The 19950-nt window shown below is 41.4% G+C and overlaps 1 protein-coding gene across 3 annotated transcripts in view; it reads left to right on the plus strand.

Annotated features, from left to right (window-relative positions):
* The window catches only part of RRAGD (Ras related GTP binding D), a 165243-nt gene that overhangs the window by 2964 nt on the left and 142329 nt on the right, over nt 1–19950 (plus strand). For 2 of the 3 annotated variants that reach the window (XM_066608578.1, XM_066608584.1), the window contains exon 1: nt 11388–11622. In XM_066608578.1, the coding sequence (XP_066464675.1) occupies nt 11481–11622 (142 nt within the window). In that variant the 5' untranslated portion in view covers nt 11388–11480. Of the gene's footprint in view, nt 1–10380; nt 10493–11387; nt 11623–19950 lie in introns of those variants that run through there. The other variant, XM_066608570.1, reaches the window with a different exon arrangement.

A 19950-nucleotide genomic window follows, 5' to 3' on the forward strand; every position in this document is an offset into this window, starting at 1 on the left:
AAACTAAATGAAGCAAAAATATGTATTTGGTATTGCTGCATCCGTAAAAGTCCGATCTAGCAAAATAATACATTACTTATTGCACACGGTGAACGTAATCTGAAAAAAGAAAAAATGTAATAAAAAAAAAAAAATTGATCAAAAAGTCGTTTGTATACAAAAATGGTACCAACGAAAATGTCAGGACATACCGCACTAAATGAGCCCTCACACATCTATGTCGCCAAAAAAATTTAAAAGTTATTGTGCGCAGAAAATACAGACAAAATAATAATTAAAAAAAAACAGTTAGTACAAAAAAAAAAATCAAATTTTGTATCTTAGTAATCATATTGACCCATAGAATAAAGCTATCGTGTAACTTTTGTTGCAGTTTGTGCGCTGTAGAAACAGGACGCACTGAAAGATGGAAGAATGTCATTTTTAAAAAATTTCTCTCCACTTAGAATTTTTTAAACGTTTTTCAGTACATTAAATATTGCCATTCAAAAATACAACTCGTCCCGCGAAAAACAAGCCCTCATACAGCGACGTCAACAGATAAATAAAGGAGTTACGATTTTTTAAGGGGGGGGGACCGAAAATGGAAAAAAGCAGAAAAGCTCCATCACTAAGGGGTTAAAGGAAGGCCAGTAATTAGAAACTCCTCCTTGGTGAGGTGGTCTGAACAAAGCAATCAGCTGATCCAGTCCAATATTTCAACTGTGGGCACAGTTACCTATCACTTGCACCAACTACAATTTAGAAGAGATAATATAACGGTTGCGTCCTGACCGGATGTGTCGCATATACAAATATAAGAATAAGCACAACTATGCGTAACACAATCAAAAGCACAACCGTGCAACGTAAACACGAAATGAAACTGAGGGAATTTTTTTCTCTGCAAACCCCAGGAGGGACACCTGCCTAATCGGCTTGCAGATCAACACCCGTACCTTGACCACTAATATATCCCTACCAGGCAGAACTGAATGCAAAAAGGAACAGTACAAGGTAACCAACTGTGGTACTGAGCTGTAGCAGCAGTCTGCAGCAAGGAATTGGAGCTCCAGAGACAGGCTGTACTCCTCATCAGCAATCCCAGGAGGAATCTGAAATAACCAGCACTAAAGTCAGATCTAAGTAAGGCTATATAGGGCAGGGCAACTAAAGACAGGTGAGAACTGACATCACTCACCCAACACCATGCCTCTCAGCCCCAGGAAAGGCAGAGATACTGCTAAAACCTGGTCAAGCCTAAAAGCAAGGCGAAGATCTCAGAACAGCTGCAACAATACTTCCCCCTCTAGAAGGTGCCCCAGGACCCTTAGGACCAGGACGACTCGGCTTTCATCCATGAAATTTTTTTACCAGATAATCCACATGCACATCGACGGCCAGAACCCATCTTTCTTCTGAACCATAACCACGCCAATGCACATGGTAGTGCAATGAATTCCAGACTCGACAAGAGTCCATTATGTGACTTATCACAAACTGTACCTCCCCATCCACTAAAATAGGATCTGGGTGTGGTGAACCATTCCCAGAATTGATGAATCTTTTAAGCAGAGATTTCTGGAAAATATTGCCTGAGTTCTATATTTATATTTATGGTAGACAACCAAACAAAGTCTCCAACACAGAATACCGCCCCCTCAGAACGATGACTATGTTCTACCCGCTTGCCCCGCCAAACTGATTGCTGTAGATTTCTCTGAACCTCTGCCCACACTGCCTTGATATCAGAACAGAACTCATTAGCTCCTGGTACCTCCGAACCCCGCTTGGAAAAGGGGCCAAAACATGGGTGGGATCCATAATTACAAAAGAACGTCGATGTCCTTGTAGCCTCCAATTATCTATTGTTTAAAGCAAATTCAGCTGGTGGTAAGAACCTCAACCAGTCTTCCTTGTTTTTCGAGACGTAGGAGCATAAATATTGTTCCAGGTTCTTGCTACATCTCTCAGTCTGCCCATTGGTCTCTGGATGGTATGTCAAGGAAAACGAGAGCTGAACACCCAAACAAAAGCAGATTATTCGCCAAAAGATGGAAACGAATTGTACCCTACAATCAGAGTCAATATTCTCTCATAATCCATGTAGTCTAACGATGTCAGAAATGAACAAACTGGCCAACGTTTTAGCGTTCGGCAAACCAGAAAGTGCGACAAAATGGCACATTTTGCTAAAATGATCCACTATCACCTAGACGACCATGTTACCTTCGGAAGGTGGCAAGTCCATAATGAAGTCCATGCACAAATGAGTCTAAGGTTTTATAGGGATTGGCAAAGGTAATAACTTGCCGGCCGGCAGATTACAACGTGACTTAGTTGTGGCACACTCCTCACAAGACGAAACAAAACTGAACACATGCCATTGTAATGATGGCCACCCAAACGTTCTTGAGAGTAGCTTACAGGTATTATTAATTCCTGCGTGACCTGCCAATACGGAACTATGAACCTCGGACAGCACCTGTAACCTTAGATGAACTGGAACGAAAAGCTTTCCAGCAGGACGCTTTGACGGGACTAAATCCTGTACTCTATGAAGTTGCCCCTCTAAATCCAATGATAGTACCGATACCACCACCCCTTCAAACAGGATGGGGACAGGAGGTTCATCAGAAACTACTGGTAGAAAACTTCTCGAAAGAGCATCACCCTTCATATTCTTCCAACCTGGACAATAAGTAACTAAAAAGTTCAAACGGGAAAAAAAGTGACCACCGTGCCTGTCTGGGATTGGGTCTCTTAGCTGATTCCAGATAAATAAGGTTTTTCTAATCCGTGAAAACCGTCACCTTATGTCGCGCCCCTTCCAGAAGATGATGCCACTCCTCAAACGCCCATTTAATCGCCAACAGTTCTCTGTCCCGATTTTATAATTTTGTTCCGAAGAAGAAAATTACAAGAAAAGAAGACACATGGGTGAAGATGTTGCAATGTCACCGTTCCCTGAAACAGAACCACTCCAACCTCCACCTCCGAAGCATCGACCTCAACAACAAAAGGCCTAGTAGAATCTGGCTGCACCAGAACTGGAGCCGTAGTAAAACACTTCTTCAGTTTCTGAAACGACTGCAGTGCTTCCACAGGCAACCCTTCTTTTTCATATCCGTTAGAGGTTTAACTATCACTGAAAAATCTCAAATGAATCTATGGTAATAGTTGTCGAACCCTAAGAACCTTTGTAGGGCTTTCACATTCTCTGGTAGGACCGAGTCCTGAACCTCTTGAACCTTTTCAGAGTCCATCTTGAAACCTTCTTGGGTAATAATGTGCCCCAGAAATGTGACTTCTTGCACAGCAAACACACATTTTTCTCTTTTGGCAAATGAACAATTCACGAGCAAAACATGGAGAACTTGGCGAACATGAGAAAGGTGAGAATCAAAATTAGGGTGAAAAAAAAAATCTAAATATCGTTCAGGTAAACCAAAACAAATCTGCCTACAAATTCATAGAGAACCTCATTGCTTCAAACACAACTTAGAAGAGATAATATAACTGTTGCGTCCTGACTGGACGTGCGACGTACACAAATGTAAGAATAAGCACAACCTTGCATAAAACATCCAAAAGCACAACCGTGCAACATATACACAAAATAAAACTAAGGAAAAAATTCTTTGCCTTTAAACCTCTACCTCAGAAGGACCCCTGCCTATTCAGCAGGCCGACCACTCTCTTAATTGGGGACCCACACGCGTACCTTGGCCACTAATAAATCCCTACCAGGGTGCCCTGATTACAAAAGGGAACAGTACAAGGTAACCAACTGTGGTAGTTAGCTGTAGCAGCAATCTGCGGCAAGGAAATGGAGCAGACAGAAAGAGACAGGCTTTGCTTCTCTTCAGAAGTGAAAGGCCAGGTAAAAATATACAGCTAATTAATACATTTGAGAACCTTGGTATTAGAAGTGGAAAGAAAGAACAAAGACAAAAAACTTAGAAGGAATGTAAAGGAGCAAGAGACACCAATCACAAACTAAAATGTTTTTACACAAATGCACAGAGTATGGGACACAAACAAGGGGAATTGGAGTTCTTAACACAGGAAGAGAAATATGATGTCATAAGCATCACGGAAACTTGGTGTAATGATACACACGATTGGAATGCAAGTCTTGAAGGATACAACTTAAAGGGGTTGTCTCGCGAAATCAAGTGGGGTTATACACTTCTGTATGGCCATATTAATGCACTTTGTAATATACATCGTGCATTAAATATGAGCCATACAGAAGTTATTCACTTACCTGCTCCGTTGCTAGCGTCCTCGTCTCCATGGTTCCGTCTAAATTCGCTGGCGGCTTGCTTTTTTAGACACGCTTGCGCAGTCAGGTCTTCTGCTCTCAGCACGGGCTGCTTCAGCCTGCTAGCCGCTACAGCTCTTCTGCGCATGCGCAGACGAGCTGTCACTTCTCGGGAGCGCGCTAGAGCGGCCATTCTGTACCATCCTCTCTTAGAGGAAGGTGCAGAAACTTGAGCCGCCCAGCTGTTCCGAGAAGCCGCCCAGCTGTCCTGCCGCCCAGGTAAGTGATGGGCCGGGGGGGGGGGGGCTGGGCCGGGGGGGGGGGCTGCCGCTGTGCCGGGGGGGGGGGGCTGCCACTCTGCCGGGGGGTCTGCCGCTCTGCCGGGGGCTCTGCCACTGTGCTGGGGGGGGGGGCTGCCGCTCTGCCGGGGGTCTGCCGCTCTGCTGGGGGGTCTGCTGCTCTGCCGGGGGGGGGGCTGCCGCTGTGCCGGGGGGGCTGCCGCTCTGCCGGGGGGTCTGCCGCTCTGCCGGGGGGTCTGCCGCTGGGCCGGGGGGGCCTTCGTCTGTTGTCAGGGGTCTAGCGCCGGTTACCTGCTGCCTGGCGGTGGGTGACTGTGTGCCGTGGTCGGCGGCTGCGGTGGGTCCGGTCGGCGGCTGCGAGGCGTCTGGTTGTCAGGGAGACACAGCTGGTAGCGTCTCGGGAGGGCGCACGTCGGGCTACAGCAAGCGACAGGAAAAAAGCCGGCGGCCATCTTGGGAAAATTTTTATAAGTTGCTGAAACGCTGGAACTGTAAGTACAAACCAGCTAGAAAAGTCATTTACAGGGGGGCTTAGTAATGTATGCTTAATTAGGGGGACTGGGCAAAAAAAAATTCACTGCTTCCTCGAGACAACCCCTTTAAGAAACAAACCTAAAAAAAAGGGAGGGGGTATTACATTATATGTCAGGAAAACATTCATAGCCACAGAGATTCAAATGTCTGAGCATGGTAGTTCTGTAGAAACTGGGTAAGAATACAAGGAGAGAACAACAGAAAGGACACTATTGTAGGCATTTACTATAGGCAGAAGATATTGATGAACTCTTTCTTCATCCGATGGCCAAGCTCTCAAAAAAGCATGACATAGTGATCATCAGAGATTTTACCTATCCAGACATTTGTTGGAAAGCTCTATCAGGTAAAAGCAATGGATCCAACAAATTATTATCTGCTCTTGCTGACAACTTTATCTTTCCCAAAGGTAGAAGAGAAAACAAATGGATCTGCTATCTTGGACCTAATTCTTACCAACAGGGAGGGAATGGTTGAGGAAGTAAGGGAGGCTGGGACCTTAGGAGGCAGTGATCATGTTATCCTTGAATTTTGGATAAAAAGGGGAGGAAGACCTGAGAAAGCTCATACCTCAAGGTTGAATTTCAGAAAGACAGATTTTAATGAACTCAGAAAGAAGGTAGGAAGAATCCAATGGCTGAATATTCTTAAGGACAGAAATGTCCAAGAAAGTCGGGAAAAATTGTGAAATGAGATTCGCACAATCGTTAACAATCCCTAAAAGAAGAAAGAATGGGAAGCATTTAAAGAGACCAGGATGGATGAACACAGAACTTGCACAAATGTTAAAAAGGAAGAAAAAAAAAGTTTATCAAATTAAAAGAGGGGGGAATAGCTAAAGAAGAATATAATGCAGTCTGCAGAAACTGTAGGGCAAGTCTCAGACAAGCTAATAATGAATTGAGGCTTGTAACAGAGGCCAAAAGCAATAAAAAAGGATTTGGGGAGTATGTCAAAAGCAAAAAAAAAAGTCAAAGATGCTATTGGATGCTTAGAAGATAAAAATGGTGAATTGGTTAAGAATGCTGTTGAGAATGCCAGACTTTTAAATTCCTATTTTGTATCTGCTTTCTCTCAGAAAGTAGATGTAACATCAACTGATCTTCCCTGTGCTATTGGGAGATTAAAAGAATGCAGGCTATCCATAAGCAGAGAGATTTAGAGAGAACACATAGGTAACTTAAATAAATTCAATTCTCAAGGTCCATTTGAAATACATCCTAGGATACTAAAGGAAGCAGCGGAGGTAATTGCTGAACCACTCACCATAATCTTTGAAAATTCCTTAAAAGCAGAAGTCCCAGAAAACTGGAAAAGGGTAAATGTTGTCCCTATCTTCAAAAAAGGGAAGAAGGTGGATCCAGGAAACTACGGGGCCTGTGAGCCTGACTTCTATACCGGGAAAGATTTTTGAACAAATTATTAAACAGCATGTATGCAAATACTTGGATAAAAATGGAGTAATTAACCAGAGCCAGCATGGTTTGTAATAAACGAGTGATTCCTTCTATGACGCATCACTGACTGGGTTGATTAAGGAAATGCGCTGGATATAGCATATCTTGACTTTAGTAAAGCATTTGACAAGGTATCTCATACCATATTTATTTAAAAAATGACCAAATATGAGATTGACAAGGCAACTGTTGGGTGCATTCACAACTGGCTGAGTGATCGTACTTAAAGAGTGGTCGTCGATGGCTGCACATCCAAATGGAAGAATGTATATAAAGTGGCGTACCACAAGGCTCTGTCCTAGGCCCAGTGTTGCTCAACAGTTTTATAAATTATCTGGAGGAGGGAATTGAGGGGAAACTGATCAAATTTGCAGACGACACAAAGCTAGTATGAATAGCAAACACTAGGGAGAGAGAGAAAGTATTCAAAAAGATCTAGAAAAACTTGAACAGTGGGCGTCAACTGACAAAAAGAAATGCAAAGATCTACATCTGGGCAAGAAAAATGAAAAACGCACATACAGAATGGGAGGAATTGGGCTAAGCACCAGCACATGTGAAAAAGACTTGAGTATACTAATAAATCATAGACTGAACATGAGTCAACAATGTGATACAGCAGCCAAAAAGGCAAACACAATTCTGGGATGCGTTAAGAGAAGCATAGAGTATAGATCACGTGAGTTAATTATCCTTCTCTACTCTTCCTTAGTCAGGCCTCCTCTGGAATACTGTGTCCAGTTCTGGGCATCCCACTTTAAAAAAGACATAGACAAACTGTAGCAAGTTCAGAGAAGAATTACCAAGATGGTGATCGGTCTGTGAATCATGTCCTATGAGGAACGCTTAAAGGATCTGGGAATGTTTAAATTGCAAAAAAGAAGGCAGAGAGGAGACTTAATAGCTGTCTACAAATCTCTGAAGCCAGAGCATGGAGCTACTGCTCGGTTTCAAGTGATAGTGGCTTGATAAAGACCAATGTTGGTCGAAACGTTGTCTGTATGTCTATCAAAGGAACAATAAATGCTCTTTTTTACTGAAGCCATCTGCACCATTTATGCTGTCACAACATATACTATTTTGTACAAATATCTGAAGGGCTGTCACAGTGCAGAGGGATCAGCCCTATTCTCATTTGCACAAGGAAAGACTAGAAACAATGGGAGGAGACACAGATTAGATATTAGAAAAAACTTTTTGACGACGAGGGTGATCAATGAGTGGAACAGGTTATCACGGGAGGTGGTGAGTTCTCCTTCAACGGAAGTCTTCAAACAGAGGCTCGACAAACATTTATCTGGGAGTATTAATGAATCCTGCATTGAGCTGTGGTTGGACCACATGATCCTGGAGGTGCCTTACAACTCTACAATTTTATGATTTCATGACTCTGGTGCAGATTTTGCGACACATTTTGTTGAAAATTTGCCATGGGTTTTGACCTTTGTATTTCAAGAATTGAAATCTGCAGCATAAATAGGCATGCTGCGGATTTAAAATCTGCTGCGTATTTCTAATACGTTGGAAATTCTGTGAAGAAATTTTCCACTGCATATGGAGACTTTTGAAAGTTAGTCCACATGACATGTATTGTAAATGTTGTGGAATTTCTGCAGAAAAATCAGCTGCAGAATTTTGCACAATTATTATGATGTGTGAGGGCACCCTTATTGCTTCTTCACAGCAAAGATTTCACAGTCACAGTGCACAAAACTCATCTGATGGCTTCTTCCTAAATATTAACAATATCTTTCTCTAATGGGCTTAGTGCCCGAAGCTTCATATGCCATAAACCAGCCAAGGGTGCATCCCATACTCTGTCTTGTCTTGCAATATGGCTCCTACAGGACATTTGCATTGCCTGTTTTTCACCAGACTTGGAGCATTATTTGAAAAACACGGTGCATTTTTATTGAGTTTCCCTGCCTGGCTCCTAATTAAAACCTCATTAGGCACTTTAGGCAAGAAGAAATGCTTTTTACACATTGCACATTACATGATATGTCTGGATTTAGGCCCCCTAGTGGGCACTTCAGTAGCTACACTGCTACATCCCATATGTATTGCGAACCAGGAAGTATCCTCACACACAGTGTTAGTTAGAGGGAAAAGTGCAACCATAAATAGTGCCCTTCCAGTACTCTTTGCCAGACCATCCCATTAATTTCCTACACACAGTCCCTTCATATTTCTCCTTGCAAGTAACCAAGAAGGATTCTGATCATCTTTGTAAGATGCCATCTCTACCGGCTCTTAGAAGGTACTGATTCTGCTTGTGGAGTTCCAGCTAGTAGACAGTCTGTACATCAATGTTCTCTGGGAAACAAGGATATAAAGTAACTCTCACACAGAATAAAAAGTGATTGTTGTGCTCTCTATAGGGAGCTTTCATATTAAAGATCGCAAATATTATATTACAATATAATAGTTTCAGTGGCATTTAACAGCATATTTTAGTTTCCAAGACATTTTAAAAATTGCTTCACAGGATGCTTGATATTAATTAACTATTGTAGTTGTGCGTAAAAACTAGACAATTCCAGTCAAAGTCCAAATATATAACTACTTTTAATGTTGCAAGCTGAATTATGGTTGAACATGTTCTGTTTCCTGGATTGTTTTCATTGAACTATTCTAATTATGTGCACAACAAAGAGTCGGATGATACAGGTGCTTGACATGATCCATTCATAAACAGAACAAAACCTGGCAAGAAAGGATGGGAAGCCTGGAGAAAAATGGAAGCTATAGAAGAAAAGCATTAATCTAACTATAATTACCAACAAAGACAAATAAAGGGCAGCAGCATAATTATAAACAAATAATGGAAGGTGATTTCTTCACCTAAGGCTGCCTGCAGACGGTCGGATCGGATCCCGCGGCGAGAATGTTCGCAGTGGGACCCGACCCGAGCCCCTGCAGGGACCAGCGTGGCACTCCCCTGCTCCGGCTCTGTGATGTGCGAGCCCCGCACAGAAATAGAGCATGCTATGATTTGTTTTCCGCGCAAGATCTCGCGCGGACAAATCGCGGTCGTTTGCATAGGATTGCGTTTTCTAACGCAATCCTATGGCAGCGTCCACAGGCGGAAATTCTGCGGGAAATCCCACCGCGGAATTTCCGCCCGTGTATAGGGGGCCTCTAGCCATATTAACACGGTCTAGTAAATCGTGCAAGTTCTGTGCGCAAGACAGAAAAATTAAAGCAGGTCCTTTTTAATGCTATTCACATATGAGAATATGATAGGCTTCCGTGTGCTGTGAGCTATGTCAGAAAATCTTGGGCACAACTTGCTATTAGCCATGTAAATATGACCGAAGGCTGTCTTTACACCGTGGATTTGCTCGTACAAGTTTTGTGCATTGCAAACTGCAACATGTCCTATTTTTCTGTAATTCTGCAGAAAACTCACCTATTATTTCCTGTCAGCAAGATAAACAAAAATTGCATCTCACTTGCATGTACATGCGAGTTTCATGTGAGCGAGATGCAATTTTAAAATTCTCCTATTGAAACAACATGCAATTTTAGTTGACTATGCTATTCTGTACTCAAAGTATAACAGAAACACTCAGGAAGCTTGTAAAAAGAAGTGTCCATTTCACAATAGGAGTAATTGGCCCTGTTTGTCCCACTGTCTCCAAAGTTCTTCAATCATTCTTTATAGAAAAAAACATGCATAGTGTTGTAAGGGGTTAAATACCCATATCGACGTGTTTTTGCTGGACTATATGTTGCTTTAAGAACTTTCGGAGTAGGTAGCTGCAGTTTTTGCAAAGAGCAGAGAGCCTTTTGAGGAGTGAGCTGTCTCAGTGCTAATGGAGAGGTTTTTTTCTGTACCCAGCTGTTGCAACGTAAGTGCCAGAGGGAGGTCTGCCAATTGTCCAAGGAAACATCAAATGCAATTACCATCTGTAAGCGAAAAGCCATCAGCAGGAGGGAGACCACAAGCAAAGGTAGATAGACTGACAGCAAGTATGCGGATATTCACATTTTAGTGGTGTGTAAATGTAACATCACCGCGGCATATGGCCAGTAAAATGGATTATTTTCACTTCATCACTACAAAGCATCCCCAAAAGTAATGTTGTAACAATTTGTTCAGAGGACAGTGACTGCATATTTCAGTTGGCAAATTTATTCATTGTTTACCTGAAGTTCCTGCAAGACTAACTTACTTCTGAGGATACTGCTATTTTCGGCCAACATCTGTGGAGATATTTACTTCAGGCCAGGGTAAACCCTTTATTAACTGTGATAACTCTACATTGTATGCACAATATGAAGGTATTAAGGACATCCTATTCGTAGCGTATGGATCAAGTTAAAGTGTGAATCGAACATTAGTAAAATGTTTGCACTTTATCCAGATAATACTGTTATGTTATTGCCATACTATACTTTATTGTACATTCAGTAAAGCATTGTTTGTTCAACTGAACTGATGTAAAGCAACGTTATATTCTGCACCCGTTATAATGTCAGGGATAATGCAACCTGTAATTACGCTACCCAATAATCAAAGGCGTTGGAAGGGAATATGGACATGGAATGTCTTAATGCTAAAACTCATTTAAGAACATTATTAGATTATGTGCAGATTACTTTAAAATCAGAATTCATTACTGCAAACCATTCTGTCAAGCATCATTAATAAGAAAGGAATACATAATGACATGATTGCAAAGTTTTTTGTCCAAGTTGTGAGTGTATTAGAAGGGTAGTGCTGCTTTGCTGCTGTGCTAAGCGTGCCCTGTGTGAAGTGCTGCAATGAAGTGCACTGTATCTCAGTGCTGGGTGTCAGGTGACTGGGTCACGCAGTCTCTGCATTCAGAGGACTGTGTAGGGGGAAGAGCAGCTGAGCTGCACTGTGATACCAACAAGAAACAGTTCTGCTGGGACAACTTTTCATAGGACGGAAGGAAGCCAGGGAGGCCTGAGAGAATGAGCCAGGGTCTACATATGAAAAGCCAACAGCAACAAGATCAAGAGAAGGATGATGAAGAGGATGGTATAGCAGGAGTATCAGATTATGAGGATGGAGATCCTTTCATGGAGGGAGACTTTAGCAGCGAAGAAGAAGGGGGTATGAATAGTTCATAGTTATTGGCTTTATAAAGAGTATGACACATGCAGGATGAATATACTTGTTATGTGCATGAACAATAAAAATGGTAATGTAAAATTCATAGAAATAATTACTAACAAGTGATAGTTGTATTGATGTTGTTCTCTACTCCTTATGTAAATGGTGTTGGGAATGTGCAAAAGCATATAGACATAATATGTAGAGTCAAAAGAAGCGACATACATCGTGGACTTGTTTGGCAATATATTACATTGCTGAGACATCTCTGTACCACATTCAATTTCAATGTAGGACATTTTTTATCATTGCTTAATATTTGAATTGAGTGATTAAAAACCTTACTTGACTTATGTAGGAGGCAGTGCCTTCCAGTGCTGGCAATTCTGCCTCAGCTGGGTCACTTTAACTGCACATGTCCCATAGAATGGTGCTGGGCGTGAAGCTGTCAAGAACAGCTGCTATTCTCAGTCCCCCAATGTTGCTTATTGCATGCTTTAGTGTGACTGCTGGTTAAAGTTTCCTTGTAAGCATCTCAGTGTATTGATGGCTAGAATACTTGTATTTCTAGCGATTGTGAAAGCAAGTGTTTAAAGTTCATGTCTTCATCTAACGTGCAGTGGGCTTGTTGCCAGTTGCAGACACTGAATAATTTGTTTCTTTGAAGTAAGAAACTTTTGCTGTTGATGCAAACATATTACCAGTCATCTGAGCCTCGCAGTACATAAAAAGGGTTTTGGAAAGAATTTGACAGCACTGAAAATTCACAACCCATGTTTGATATTTCATTTTCAGATCTTTACCCAACATACAGCTAAAATTGCATAGTTGTACAAATAGATCTATATTGTGAATATCTATTAACTCCTTCTCTGACATTGGGTTTCTGGTCAGTTTTCACACATTTAATATACACAAATAAAATGGAATTCTTTCAAGCAGAACATTTTTATGGAAGTTATATTTTTAAATAGAATTACTCTTTAATTTCAAAACATTAATACATGCATAAGCATAATATACATAGAACATATAATTACCCCACCCAAACAATACAATCATAACTATATTTAACCCATTCATGACCGCCCATATGTCTTTTGACGGTGGCTGTCAAGGGGCTTTATTCTGCAGCGCCGTCTTTTGACAATGCTACACTAGAAGCCTGGCACGGGTCTCCCGTACCAAGGGGACCAGGTGCTCAGCTATCCTCTAACATCAGGGACCGAAGAAACCTCAGATCACCGATGTTTAACCCTTTACACGCCACAGTCAGTGTGACCAGGGCATGTAAAAGGCTGGCAGAGGGAGTGGCACTCCCTCTGTCAGCTATTGGACACCCGCAATGTGATTGTGAAGAACCGATGAGTTTCTATTGCACCCGGAAGCTTGAATATAGCCTCCAGGTCTGCCGGCTGTGGTGGTCTATGAGGCTCAGCCTCATAGGCCATGACATTTGTTATATTCACATACCTATGTATTGTATTTTTGAAAACACCTGCTACATTATGAAAATGCATAAAATGTTCTTTAAAAATAGGGTAGAAACTCATGTTTGTGACTAAACATCTAAACATATAACCAATGCAAAGCCTAACATGCATTACATATCACAAAAATAAAAGTTCAGGGTATGCAGCGTTCATATCTAGCACTTATGTCTATGTCAACATGCACATACATTCATAAAATCATTAAAACTGAAGACAAGAAGGCCCAACCGCAGATCTTTTAGGCCTCCCTCACACAGAAGTTTTTTACCATGATTAGTGCCGCGCTCTGAGCAGTATAACGCACCTATTGTTTTCAATGGACCGCTCAGATAGCCGCTTGATTGCAGCGCTTTCCAGTGCCGCAATTTTCGAGCTGTGTCTGTTCTATTTTTGCCCGTTTAGTGCATCTCATCAATGATGAGCTATGCTAAATGCCTCATTAAGGCCTCCCTCACACATGCTAAATCGTGGCACTTACCGCAACGCATGTGTGAGGGAGGCATTAGTGAGGCTTGGTTTCTCTCTTTTCTCCTGCACTTTCTTATCAGCTAATTTATGTCCGCAGCAATATTTTTGTGATGTAGTCATGAGTTAGTTGATACAAAGTGCAGGAGAGGAATGGCAAAGGCTAAAAATAAAGGGTCCTTTTACACAGACAATAAATTATCCAGATCTAAGCAATTATCATTCAGTCTAAATGCATGCATCAACTAAAGGATGAACAATAATTAATTCTCTTATCTTTCGTCATTCAGTTTCTGCAGGCATAAAAACTGAATGATGATTGGCTTGTGTAAACAGGCAGTCATTCATCTCTGAACGACTACCTGTGTACTGTGAATAGAGGTGGGTGGGATGGAACACTCCTATCCCAATCTGACTCCGTTCACTGAGGTATGATATACCTTCTTTATAGTGAAAGAGCTAAAGTGCTGAAGATATAAGTTTTACCCACCAGCATCCGGCGACTGCACTTGTGGGGGGCTGATGAGGAGAGACGGTGGTCCTTGCTTCTGTCTAACTACCTAGATGCCATAGTCACTATTGACCACGGCATCTTGGTAAATAAGCAACCTGGATCGTAATTTTCTCTGAACCTGACGCATTACAAGAGCCTGGCTGTCAGTCAACTCAAAGTTCTTGTGGTGAGCATGCAGGTGTAAAACCCATAACATAAATGTCCATCATAGGTACTTAATGCATACCATTTTATGATGTTCAATTATATTATGGAGGCTTAATGAGTTAAAAATAGGTGGCACCTTTACGTATACCTCCAGTTCTAAGATGTTGAGTGCTTCATAGAAAATTTGCTACTACTAGTTGTAGAATGTAGGCTCAGATTTTGACTGTCAGGAACAGATTTACAGACAATAACCTTACCAGCAGAATAAAGAAGTGTACATATAATTGCAATTAAATACGTTTTATAAATGTTCTAATAGACAACAAATCCTCAATAGGGTAGCATATAGTTATAAGCGTGACATAAAATCAGCAGGTGGCAGATGGATAATAACATAAGTGGCATGAAAATATGGGAAGTTAGATGCAATGTTTGCATAAGTCATTTATTTCTTATGTGTGCCTGTGTTCTCCCTTGGAATATTCCAGCAGTAATCAGCCAGCATCACAGGCATCCACTTTCCTTCATACCGTTCTTGCATTACACATATGTCCTGGTAAAATATTTCACCATGCTCATCTTCTACTTCAGTGCCTTCTTCTGGATCAAAATTGGGGGTTAATAGACTGAACTGGATGGACATATGTCTTATTTTGGCCTTATATACTATGTAACTCATTGCATCTCTCCAGGAAGTAGTCAAGGTCCAAGTGTGTGAAATGTACTTTGAGGGATATGTCGCATCCCAAATCTTTGTATGGTTTCAATATGTGGGTCACAATCTGGTCATTTGATCGTGTTTTCCCCAGAAATGTGTCTCTCACATTCGTGAATGCCATCCAGGCAGATTATTCTTTGCTTATTCATTGAATCTATTGTCAAATTTCAGTCCTCTGATCTGTGGACCTATGAAAACACCCTCTTTTTTCTTTACTTCTGAAAGATGGGTAAATTTGGACTTGAGATGGACAAATCCTCTACCATTTTTATCCACTGCCTTGACAAATTGTTTCATAAGACCAAATTAAAAATGAATGGAGGAAGCAGAATGTTTTCAGAGGAAATAAGACTTTCCCGTTGAATTTTTTGCCCCCAACTATCCAAATTTTAGCTAGCCTGTCATGGCTATCCCACTAACTCAGAAAACAGGAATACTTTGTGAAACCTATCTGCATTCTGAATATGACAGCAATGACCTTAAAGTCTCTAAAGAGCTTCCACTTGTGTTCAGAGTATTTAATTGAATGAAGCATACCCTGCAGCATTTCTTAGGACTCCTTTGCAAGGCTGGCATAACTGACTGGAATAGAACGCAACACATTGCCGCTGTAAAGCAAAACGGCTTTCAAACTGGTTTTTGAGGTGTCTATGAAAAACCTCCACTCTTGGACATCATAAGAGTGACCCAGAGCTGACATTAAACCACTTATATCATTACAAAAAGCTAGGGTCCAAGTGAAAAAATATGATTTTGTTCTGTGCCTATAAATTGTTAGCCTTATTTCGGGTTAGAGAAGATTCCAGTTCTTGCAACTTGGAGCCCAGAAGTTCTGCCTTCCTCTTACTTAGGCCTAAATCATTTAAATCTGCCTGTGTTAAGAAGTGTGGCGTTATTTATTTAACTGCTTGATGGAAATTTATTCTCTTCCTACATTATCTCATCATCATCTTCTTTGAGTTCTTTACTTGAAGGTAGTAAGGGGACAGGAATAGTTTCAGAGTGTGGTACAGGCATTATTGCAAACAGCAGGTTGGGATACAGAATGTGACTTTTAGATTTTCTGTTTGACGTTTGTTAGACCGAAGTAATAGCCTATCACATGGTCTTTTTGTTACCTCTATGTCATAGGTACCCCAAGTGACATTGATGTACCAGTATCTTTCTACCAGTTTATTAATTTCACATAGCAAGTGGCACAACAGAAATGTGGGGTCCAAGTCTTGTTTTCATTTGAAATTTCAGATGAAAACTAATGCTTGTAGGCGGACTGTATTACACCCAACATCTTTCTTCTTATGTCTATCAAATATTAACTCACCACATATAAAGCAAAAGCTGTCTGGTTTGTTTCAGCATGTGTGAGGTGCCATATTGTTTTACTAGGATATTATGGGGCCTTATTTATTAAAATTGTTCAACAGTAAAACAGTCTTTCTTGCCCATAGCAACCAATCAAAGTGCAGATTTCATTTTACCTCAGCAGTTTCAGAAATAAAAGCTGAGTTGTGATTAGTTGCAACAAAGACAGTTTTACTGTTAGACAATTTTGGTAAACAAGGCCCATGATTTTACACTAGTCAACATGGGTTTTTCCATCTCCTTAATTTAAATATGTTGTTAGAATTTTTGCATCAGGCAGTTTTTTTGTGACACTTATTTTTTTCTTTTTAATTCAAAATAATTTTTATTGTTTTGCAAGGTATTAATAGTACATAACATTTTAAATGCGATTTATAACATGTACAATAATAGTAGGAATCTGAAAGAATGCGAAACTCTGAACATGGGGTAATAATCAATAAGTAGGTTAAAGGAAATATGAGATCTGGTTGTATGGGCCTTAACTTGTCTTGCTCACATATTTCAGTTTTTTCAAGGCCAGATCATGCTTGTAAGTATGCAATTATTGGAGCTGTTGGTGTACAGCAGATATTTCTTTAGTTTCTTCTGGCGAATAAGAAAACTTACTAAGTCTGTGCAGTGTACAAAGTCTAGATCGTGTGACAATAGTAAAGCATTTCTGTGTTTTGTTATCGTATGAGGCCTGTTTTAGGAAATTACGTCTCATAAATGCCTTATGGGTGCGCCATAGAGTAGAGTCAGATACCTCCCGATTTTAATTAAGTTTAAAATAGCCTGATACTATTTTGAGTGAGGGGCATACTTCTGGTGTTTTAGGATATAGTTGTTCTTACGATAAACTTTAACAGTTGGGCGGTTAAATTGTTCCTGAATAAACATAGTTATGGATGTGTGGTCTGACCATGTCATGATGCCTATAGTAGCAGAAATGACCTTACAAATAAGACCTCTATTCACCAGCATAAAATCTATTCTGCTATATATCTTGTGGAGGTGCAAGAAAAAGTTGTAGCCACACTCTGTCGAGTGTTGCAAATGCCAAATGTCAAACAGGTCGTTATTGTTAAAGTGGGAGACAATAGATGACAGGTGGATCATGGGTATGGTGGTGGATGTGTCCATAGAAGGCCAAAGAGCTTTCTTAAAGTCACCAACCCAAATTAAAGAGCCCACCTTATTTTGATTAATGATGGCCAGGACCCTCTTAGCAAATTTGTGTTGTCTAGAATTCGGGGCATATATTGCTGATATGGTGTAGTTGACGTTGTTAATGGTGCAATTCAGGATGACAGACTGCCCATCATCGTCAATAATTTCCTTCTCCAGGGAAAATGCCACTGTATTTTTAAAGGCGATTCTTTTGCGTTGCCTGGGAGAAGAAAATGTGCAGAAATTGTTTATGATATATTCTGTGTATCTTCTCTATTTAAAGGGGTTGTCTCGCAAAATCAAGTGGGGTTATACACTTCTGTATGGCCATATTAATGCACTTTGTAATATACATCGTGCATTAAATATGAGCCATACAGAAGTTATTCACTTACCTGCTCCGTTGCTAGCGTCCTCGTCGCCATGGTTCCGTCTAATTTCGGGGTCTTCTTGCTTTTTTAGACGCGCTTGCGCTGTGCGGTCTTCTCCCTTCGGCTCTGCTCGGCAGCATCGGCGTTTTGGCTCCGCCCCTTGTACGCTTCATCGCGTAGCTCCGCCCCCGTCACGTGCCGATTCCAGCCAATCAGGAGGCTGGAACCGGCACATGTCATGGGGCGGAGCTACGCGATGACGCGTACAAGGGGCGGAGCCAAAACGCCGATGCTGCCGAGCAGAGCCGAAGGGAGAAGACCGCACAGCGCAAGCGCGTCTAAAAAAGCAAGAAGACCCCGAAATTAGACGGAACCATGGCGACGAGGACGCTAGCAACGGAGCAGGTAAGTGAATAACTTCTGTATGGCTCATATTTAATGTACGATGTATATTACAAAGTGCATTAATACGGCCATACAGAAGTGTATAACCCCACTTGATTTCGCGAGACAACCCCTTTAAGTGTGTTTCCTGAACACATAAAATGTCTTCACCTAACTCCTGTGTCTCCCTCCATAGCCTAGATCTTTTAAAGGGAGAGTTAAGACCTTCAGTATTATATATTATATTAAATACTATTATGACAGTGTAGACCAAATTGTTTGGGCTGAGAAGCTTGGGAGACCCCCACAGCAGAGCAGGCCCAACTTGGTACAACTTCCAGTCTCCCTCCAGCCAAAATACCGCACACATGTGATTGCACACATATCTACCTTCACCCAATTTGTAACAGTGAAGACATTATCATAACATTGGAACACAAGTCTCAAAATCGAGACAAGAAAGAACAGCATAAGAGTAATAACAGACTTAAAGACATTATCATGACGTTGGACCACAAGTCTCAAAATCGAGACTAGAAAGAATAGCATAAGAGTAATAAACTTAATAACAACAAGTAACCTGGTAAGTGGTATACAAGTTACCACAGTCCTCGTGGGGAAACTGGGTCTACTGGTTCCCAGTGTAACAAAAAATATCACCATGCCAGTTATGGCAGATTACAGGGTGGACACTCCAAATAAAGTCATAAAGGCTTTCCTATCATGCAAAAGCATGAAGGGAGGTCAGTTAACAACGTTTATTGTGAGATAATTGTTTTTCCGTGTATGAGGTACGACCACCAACGGATGTAATTTCTGACAAGAGGGTTAGAAAGGCTTGTTGGATATCTTTCTGGATGGAGAATTTGAGGTCTGCCAGCAAGCAGCGCATTATTGCCTCAGTAATAGGTGCATTATTGTTACATGTGCTGCTGGGATCTGTAGTTCTAGGCTTTCTAGCAGCACAGCTCCACAGGAGGTGGAGGGTTAATTGATTGAGCTGGCTGGGTGTGGTACTTCCTGCTAGCCAATCTCCTGGGTCTTTGCTCACATATAAACCCAACTCCTGGTCAGTCTGTATCTAGTGTTCAGGGTAAGCAGTCATGAATCCTTGTCTGTTGCAAACTTGCTGTGTGATCTGTCTTGCTGGTTCATGTTCATTTGTATGTTTAAATTCTGTCAGTTTTGTGTTAGCTTACTGTGACCTGCTATCCGTGTCCTGTCCTGTTGCAGCGTGCTGTGTGAACTGTGTCCAGTTCTGCTGGACTCCTGGTTAGTGTAAGGACTAGCAGTATAACCAGGAGCCGTGAAGTGGCCTGCTAGCTTCCACATCTTGTACAAAATGTCAACTAATACCTGGTATTTAGATACAGCTTATCTGTTACTAGTGGTTGCATTTTGGCTGCTATATGCTGTGTATTCTGGCTCTGTGTGTCCTGTTGTTCAGTCCGTCATGTGGCATGTGAATGCATCCTGTTCTGATGTGTGGCTCCTAGGATCAGCTAGGGCCCAGATCCGAAGACCGCTGGGCTGCCCTTATTGGGGCAATGTCCCCGCTTAGGTAGGACCAGTTCATCCTCCCTGTAGCATAGGGTCAGTTGCTCGAAATCCGTGTGTGTACCCAGTCCTCTCTTTGATCATGATTGTGTGGGCCCCGTGCTTAGTTTGCCCACACGATTGTAACAATTATAATTTATGGTACTGGGGTTGTGTTAGAACAGT

This window comes from Eleutherodactylus coqui, chromosome 1, assembly GCF_035609145.1.
Source record: "Eleutherodactylus coqui strain aEleCoq1 chromosome 1, aEleCoq1.hap1, whole genome shotgun sequence".
Classification (NCBI taxonomy): domain Eukaryota; kingdom Metazoa; phylum Chordata; class Amphibia; order Anura; family Eleutherodactylidae; genus Eleutherodactylus; species Eleutherodactylus coqui.